The following is an 8,175-nucleotide window of genomic DNA, read 5'->3' as shown; positions in this document are numbered from 1 at the left end:
GGGCCATACATGGGCCAGAAGTTAAAATGGGCTGGAATTATATTGGACGGCCCAGATGACGCTACTAGGCCTAATTCGGATAGGCCATAAACGGGCCCTGGGATAGCGGGCTGTAAATGAGCTATATGCGAACGGGCCGTTAACAGGCTTGTCGTGGGCCGGCCCGCCACCTTTTGACCAAGTCAAACGGGCCGGCCTTTTCATAGGAATGGGCCTCTGTTGGGCCGTGCCACGTGTCGGCATATCATAGGCGCTTTGGGTCCAATGAGTGGATGACATCTGTCCCAACGGTGAGCCGACACGTGTTTCCTCCAGCCAATGACGATTTTACATGTGGAAAATCCCCATTGGTCGGGGCTGTTAACGGGTTATCGGATCCAAAACCAGACGCGATAGCTTAACGACGTTCCATTACGGTGGATGCCACGTGTCGGTCACCCTTGATGAAAGCACTTCTGTGACGCGCGATTTATCGTCATGGAAGTGGACACTTCCGTGATGATAATTTTGGTAATGTCATGGAACACTTCTACGACAGCATAGGTATGACTATCTTGATTCTGTCATAAATTTGTCATGGATGTACATGCATGACAGAAAACGTGACCTTCTGTGACAAACACGTATCATCACGGAAGTGTATTTTTTTGTAGTGATATTTAGTGCTAAATTCACGGAAAACATCGGTATCCATAAAAGATTTAACATAATCAAACTTAGGTGTTATACCTAACTCCTTACCTTCGTCGAGTTCCCAATCCTCAAAGTTGCATTTAATTATTTCCAATAAATCCCATTTGAATTCAATAGTCTTCATCATAAAAGAACCAGTACAAGAAGTATCGAGCATGGAGCGATTATTGAGAGAAAGCCGAGCATAAAATTTTTGAATAATAATTTCTCTTGAGAGCTCATGATTGGGGCATGAATATAACATTGAATTAAGCCTCCCCCAAGATTGAGCGATGCTTTCTCCTTCGCGAGGCCAAAAATTATATATATAATTATGATCACGATGAACCAGATGCATAGGATAAAACTTCTGATGAAATTCCAATTTCAATCGGTTGTAGTTCCATGATCCAATATCATCACATAACCTAAACCATGTCAATGCCTTTCCCTTCAAAGATAAAGGGAAGACCTTCTTCTTGATAACATCCTCGGGCATACCTACAAGCTTAAATAATCCACAAACTTCATCCACATAGATTAGGTGCAAGTAGGGATGCAATGCTCCATCTCCTGTAAAAGGATTAGCTAGAAGTTTCTATATCATAGCTGAAGGAATTTGAAAGTAAACATTTTCAGTAGGTTCAGTAGGTTGAGGAGGAACTCTTTGCTCTACTGGTCGGGGTGAAGATACCCCGAACAAGCCCCTCAAAGGATTACTTTCCATAGGAACAAGTGACAGTAAATTTCAGCACACTATATATATAAATTTTCCCTTACCAAATTCCACCTACCAAAGGCGCTTCACTCCCCGGCAACGGCGCTAGAAAATAGTCTTGATGACCCACAAGTATAGGGGATCTATCGTAGTCCTTTAGATAACTAAGAGTGTTGAACCCAACGAGGAGCAGAAGGAAATGATAAGCAGTTTTCAGTAAGGTATTCTCTACATGCACTGAAATTATCGGTAACAGATAGTTTTGTGATGAGGTAATTTGTAACGGGTAACAAGTAATAAAAGTAAATAAGGTGCAGCAAGATGGCCCAATCCTTTTTGTCGCAAAGGACAAGCCTGGACAGATTCGTATATAAAGGAAAACGCTCCCGAGGACACATGGGAATTATCGTCAAGCTAGTTTTCATCACGCTCATTTGATTCGCGTTCGGTCCTTTGATAATTTGATATGTGGGTGGACCGGTGCTTGGGTACTTCCCTTACTTGGAGAAGCATCCCACTTATGATTAACCCCTCTTGAAAGCATCTGCAACTACAAAAGAAGTATTAACGTAAACCTAACCATAGCATGAAACATATGGATACAAATCAGCCCCTTACAAAGCAACACATAAACTAGGGTATAAGCTTCTGTCACTCTAGCAACCCATAATCTACTTATTACTTCCCAATGCCTTCCCCTAGGCCCAAACAATGGTGAAGTGTCATGTACTCGACGTTCACATGAAACCACAAGAGGAAAGACAACATACATCTCATCAAAATATCGAACGAATACCAAATTCACATGACAACTTATAGCAAGACTTCTCCCATGTCCTCGGGAACAAACGTAACTACTCACAAAACATATTTGTGTTCATAATCAGAGGGGTATTAATATGCATACAGGATCTGAACATATGATATTCCACCAAATAAACCAACTAGCATCAACTATAAGGAGTAACCAATACTACTAGCAACCCACAGGTACCAATCTGAGGTTTTGGGACAAAGATTGGATACAAGAGATGAACTAGGGTTTGAGATGAGATGGTGCTAGTGAAGATGTTGATGGAGATTGACCCCCTCCCGATGAGAGGATCGATGGTGATGACAATGGTGATGATTTCCCCCACCCGGAGGGATGCTTCCCCGGCAGAACAGCTCCGCCGGAGCCCTGGATTGGTTCCGCCAAGGTTCCGCCTCATGGCGGCGGTGTCTCGTCCCGAAAGCTTGCTTATGATTTTTTTCCAAGGCAAAAGACTTCATATAGCCAAAGATGGGCACCGGGGGCCTGCCAGGGGGCCCCCGAGATAGGGGGCGCGCCCCCACCCTCGAGGATGATGGGTGACCCACTCCGGTGCTTTCTTCACCCAATATTTTTTATATATTCCAAAACTGAATTCCATGGAGTTTCAGGACTTTTGGAGTTGTGCAGAATAGGTCTCTAATATTTTCTCCTTGTCCAACCCAGAATTCCAGCTGCTGGCATTCTCCCTCTTCGTGTAAACCCTGTAAAATAAGAGAGAATAGGCATAATTATTTTTACATAATGTGTAATAACAGCCCATAATGCAGTAAATATCGATATAAAAGCATGATGCAAAATTGACGTATCATTGAGCTAAGTTGTGGGATCATTGGCAGGCAGATTGGGAAGAGGGAGTTCTTCGCACGCACCCTAGAGTTCGAACCTCTCAAGGGTCAGGGGAACTCCAAATCTGACATTTGGCGCGCCGGGTAGGGGTGCATCGAAAGCTTTTTCTCTTCGTCTGCTTCGCTTCTCCGGCCATTTCGCTCCATCGTCTAGTTCCCATGGCAAGCGCCGCTCCACCAGCCGGACCGACGAGCGCGCACAATGGCATTGCGGGCCTCAGGGCTTTCACCCCCACCTTGCGATAGGTGCTGTGGCCGCACAAGTTCAGGCCAGAGATGCCGCCTCGCTACAACGGCATGGCGGATCCGGCAGGTTTCCTCCAGGCCTACGAGGAGGCCATTTGGGCGGCCGGCGGCAGCGACAAGGTCGTGACCAACTGGTTCCCCATGGCCCTCACTGGCGTATGATACGTCTCCAATGTATCTATAATTTTTGATTGTTCCATGCTATTATATTATCTGTTTTGGATGTTTAATGGGCTTTATTATACACTTTTATATTATTTTTGGGACTAACCTACTAACCCAAGGCACAATGCAAATTGTTGTTTTTTGCCTATTTCAGTGTGTCGTAGAAAAGGAATATCAAACGGAATCCAAATGGAATGAAACCTTCTGGAGAGTTATTTTTGGAACGAATGTGATCCAGGGGACTTAGAGTAGACGTCAAGAAAGGAGCGAGGAGGCCACGAGGCAGGGAGGCGCGCCTCCCCCCCCCCTCTCGGGCGCGCCCCCCACCCTCGTGGGCCCCTCACAGCTCCACCGACCTACTTCTTCCTCCTATATATATATCCATATACCCTAAAAACTCCAGGAGCACCACGAGACCCTATTTCCACCGCTGCAACCTTCTATACCCAAGAGATCCCATCTTGGGGCCTTTTCTGGAGCTCCGTCGGAGGGGGAATCGATCACGGGTCCAACGGAGTGCTCAAGAGGTAGTAGCGTACCGCACGCCTGGCTTCTCAATCTCCCAGCATCTTCGGTGGCTTCCTGGGACGAGCTGCGCGGCTTCTTACTCACGCACTTCGCGGCACTGGCGCCCCACGCCGTTGCATCCCTCCTCGGCGGTTCTCAGGCGCAGCCCTCGGACCGCCATGTCAAGCAGTTCTTTCACCAAGCGGGTGCCACATGCGTGCAGCAGGGAGCTCCTCCAGGATGGGCGGCACCTGAGGCCGACCTCACCTTCGACTCAAGAGACCATCATGTGACCACCACGAGTGCAGGCGCGCTCCCGATGCTCTGCACCCCCACCATTTGTAATGTGGCGGTAACCAAGACTCTCATCGACGGTGGGGCCGGGCTAAACATGCTCTCCGTGGAAGCTTCTGGCTTTCTTCACGTATCACATGGCCGGCTCCACCCCACCAAGCCGTTCTTCGGGGTCGTCGACGGCTCCACCAGCCCCCTGGGATAGATCTGCCTCCCAGTCACCTTCGGAACCCGCTACAACTACCGCACCGAGCTCATCGACTTCGACATCACCCGCATCGGCCTCCCGTACAACGCCATCCTCGGGTACTCGGCCTTAGCCAAGTTCATGGCGGCAACTCACCCCGCCTACAACCTCATGAAGATGCCAGGAAGCAGCGTCGTCCTCACAGTGGCCGGGGACACCAAGGAAGCACTAGCGGCTCTCAAGCTTGCCTTTAGGACCGTGGCTGCCACGCGGCCGGTGGAGGAAGGAACCCCAGAGGCTCTGGGGGTTGCGCCAGCAAAAAATAAGTAGTTGTTCTCTCAAGACCAGGCCGAGATTAAGCAGGTGCATGTCGACCAAGATGGGGCATCAGGAGCCACCTTCACCATAGGTGCCAACCTCGCCCCGGACCAAGATAAGGCACTGGTCAATTTCTTGCGCGCGAACAAGGAGGTGTTCGCATGGGAGCCCAAGGACCTGGCTGGAGTCCCAAGGGGAGTGATCAAGCATCACATGAATGTGTGCCCCAATGTACGCCCAGTAAAGCAGAAGGCGCGGTGGCAGTCCACGGAGAAGCAGTCCTTCATCGTCCAGGAGACCCACAAACTACAAGAAGCTAGTGTGATCCGCGAGGTGCGGTACCCAGAGTGGCTGGAAAACTCGGTCGTCGTGCCCAAGAAAGGGGGGAAGGAGCGCATGTGCGTCGACTTCACCAACCTCAACAAGGCGTTCCCTCAAGATCCCTTTTCGCTACCATGCATCGACCAGATCGTCGACTCCACCGCTGAGTGCGACCTGCTGTGCTTCTTGGACGCATTCTCAGGGTATCACCAAATCAAGATGGCGGTACAAGATGTCAGGAAGACGGCCTTCCTGACCCCGTGCGGGGTGTACTACTACACCTGCATGCCCTTTGGGCTGCGTAACACCGGAGCAACCTTCCAGCGGCTGATGCACATCGCTCTGGGCCGACAGCTAGGGAGGAATGCTGATGCCTACATCGACGACATAGTGGTGAAGTCTTGGGAGGCAAGGACCCTCATCGAGGACCTGGAAGAGACGTTCGCCAGCCTGCGCAAGGTGGACTTGTGGCTCAACCCGGAGAAATGTGTGTTTGGCGTCCCCTCCGGCAAGCTGTTGGGCTTTCTGGTGTCACACAGGGGGATCGAGGCAAACCCGGAGAAGGTCAAGGCGATAGAAAGGATGAGTCCGCCACATGCCCTTAAGGAAATGCAAAAGCTGGTGGGCTTGTGATCTCGCTAGGGTGCTTCATCTCCAAGCTGGGGGAGTGCGCCCTCCCGTTCTTTAAGATGATGAAGAAGAAGGGACCGTTCGAGTGGACTCTGGAGGCTGATGCCGCATTCCAAGATCTCAAGAGATACCTCACCAGCCCGCCGGTCATGGTGGCACCGCGTCCACTCGAGCCCCTGGTGCTTTACTTGGCTGCCACGCCTCACTCAGCCAGTGCGGCGCTGGTGGCCGTCAGGGAGGAGCGCCAGCCCAAGGGCCTGCCACACGACTCCACGTGCTCGGTCAAGACGACGCAGCCTCAAGGCAGCGCTCCTGAGGCCACGGCTGTGCCAACGGGCGACCAAGCTCCTAAGGTCCGCCAGCCTCAGGAGGTGCCTCAGCCCTAGGAGGTCTTGGACTACACCAATAGTCCTGCCCTCATCGAGCATCCAATGTACTTCGTCAGCACAATACTACGGGATGTGCGCGCATGCTACCCCATGCCGCAGAAGCTCTTGCTCGCGCTTTCTCGTCACCTCGCGCAAGCTACGCCACTACTTCCAAGGCTACCCCATCAAGGTTGTTTCAGCCTACCCACTAGAGAGGGTGCTCCGGAGCCCCAATGCTGCGGGTAGGGTCACCGAATGGAACATCGAATTGTAGGCATTTCAACTGGAGTTCAGCACCACCAGGGTCATCAAGGGAGCTGCACTCGCCGACTTCGTGGCAGAATGGACTGACGCCCTAGGAGCAAAGGAAGGCGAGGACCGGTCGCTCTCGCCGGGGAGCGAAGCACCAGACGGCTGGGTCATGTACTTCGATTGTGCCTTCGCACGATAGGGTGCGGGGCCTGGAGCTGTGCTTGTTTCGCCTACTCAGGACAAGCTCTACTATGCCGCGCAGCTCTGCTACCAACACGGAGAAAAGGTCTCCAACAACATCGCAGAGTACGAAGGCTTGATTGCCGGCCTCAAGGCCACAGCCGCTTTGGGTGTGAAGCGCCTCACCATCAAAGGCGACTCCCAACTCCTCGTCAACTTCTCCAACAAAGTGTACAAGCCGAAGGATGAACACATGGAGGCATACCTGGCGGAGGTACGCAAGATGGAGAAACAAGTCTTGGGCCTGGAGCTACAGCACGTGCCCCGAGACACGAACAAGGAAGCTGACGACATCGCCAAGAGAGCAGCCAGGCGCCAGCCTCAGGAGTCCGGTGTCTTTGAGGAGCGGCTCTTCAAGCCTTCGGCGGCCCCTCCGGTTGTGGAGCCAGCACTGCCTCAGGAGGAGCTCCCACCAGCACCAACCTCGGGAGCCCCCGCCCATGGCCCGACTTCAGGAGCACGCCTGCTCCTAGCGCTCGAGCCTTAGGAGAGGTGCTGGACCGAAGAATTTTAGGCGTACCTGCTTTAGGGAACCCTGCCGGAGAAGGAAGAAGATGCTGAGCGCGTGGCTCGGCAGGCCACAGCCTACTGCATTCAGGACGGTGAGCTCTACCGAAAATGACCAAACGATGTTTCCTTACGATGCATCTCGAGGGAACAAGGGTGCGAGCTGTTAGCCGACATACATGGCGGAGACTGCAGGCATGACTCGTCATCATGCACCATCGTGGGCAAGGCATTCCGCAGTGGATTCTATTGGCCCATGGCGCTCAGCGACGCAACCGAGCTGGTGAGATCCTGTGAAGCCTACCAGTTCCATGCCAAGAAAATCGACCAGCCCGCTCAGGGCCTCCAGACCATCCCGCTCTCGTGGCCGTTTGTAGTCTTGGGGTTAGACATCTTGGGTCCGTTCCCCCGAACGCCCGGGGGCTACCGCTACCTCTACGTCGCCATTGACAAGTTTACCAAATGGGCGGAGGTGGAAGCAGTCCGCACCATCCCGGCCAGCTTGGCGATCAAGTTCATCAAGGGCCTCGTGAGCCAGTTCGGAGTCCCTAATCGCATCATCACCGACAACGGCTCACAGTTCACTAGCAATCTCAACATATTGTGCTAACCTTGGAACACAGATATACTACGCCTCGGTGGCACACCCGCAGAGTAACGTCCAAGCTGAGCGCGCCAACACGCAGATCCTGAGAAGCCTCAAGACAAGAACCTTCAAGAAGAAGCTCGAGGCCTACGGTAGGGGCTAGCTCAATGAGCTCCAGTCTGTGGTGTGGTTCGTCCGCACCACGGCGACCAAGCCGACCGGCGAAACTCCATTCTTCCACGTCTATGGAGCTGAAGCGGTTCTCCCACATGAGGTCAGGCATCGCTCCGCACGGGTCTTGGCATTTGACGAGGCTCGCCAGGACGCCACGTGGGGGATGGACCTCGTGCTGGGGGAGGAATGCCATCGTCAAGCCTCACTCCAAGGGGCAAGGTACTAGCAGGCGCTACGGCGGTATCACTCCGCAGCGTCCGCTCCAAGACGCTCGAGGTGGGTGATTTCCTCCTACGGCAGGTGCTCTCCAGGGAAGGGCTGCATAAGCTTT

General features: G+C 52.6%; 1 protein-coding gene across 1 annotated transcript; it reads left to right on the top strand.

The window, feature by feature from the left end:
* The first annotated feature begins 4,625 nt into the window (after positions 1 to 4,625).
* LOC147960499 (uncharacterized) lies at positions 4,626 to 7,064 on the top strand. The gene is made up of 5 exons (XM_087533381.1): positions 4,626 to 4,754; positions 4,797 to 5,574; positions 5,730 to 6,070; positions 6,360 to 6,503; positions 6,576 to 7,064. Exons 1-5 carry the CDS (start codon positions 4,626 to 4,628, stop codon positions 7,062 to 7,064), a joined length of 1,881 nt encoding a protein of 626 aa, XP_087389507.1.
* Positions 7,065 to 8,175: the final 1,111 nt, after the last annotated feature.

The sequence above is a fragment of the Triticum urartu genome, chromosome 7A (genome assembly GCF_056163025.1).
Source record: "Triticum urartu cultivar PI428250 chromosome 7A, HENAU_Tu73, whole genome shotgun sequence".
In the NCBI taxonomy this organism is placed as follows: Eukaryota; Viridiplantae; Streptophyta; class Magnoliopsida; order Poales; family Poaceae; genus Triticum; species Triticum urartu.
The sequence above is the reverse complement of the archived record's forward strand: the minus strand, read 5'-3'. Positions and strand labels throughout refer to the sequence as shown.

Coding starts and splice junctions, on each gene's coding strand:
- LOC147960499 (XM_087533381.1), top strand. CDS start 4,626: ATGCCAGGAAGCAGCGTCGTCCTCACAGTGGCCGGGGACACCAAGGAA. Junction 4,755..4,796: donor GAACCCCAGAGGCTCTGGGG/GTTGCGCCAGCA, acceptor TCTCAAGACCAG/GCCGAGATTAAGCAGGTGCA. Junction 6,504..6,575: donor GCGAAGCACCAGACGGCTGG/GTCATGTACTTC, acceptor TCGCCTACTCAG/GACAAGCTCTACTATGCCGC.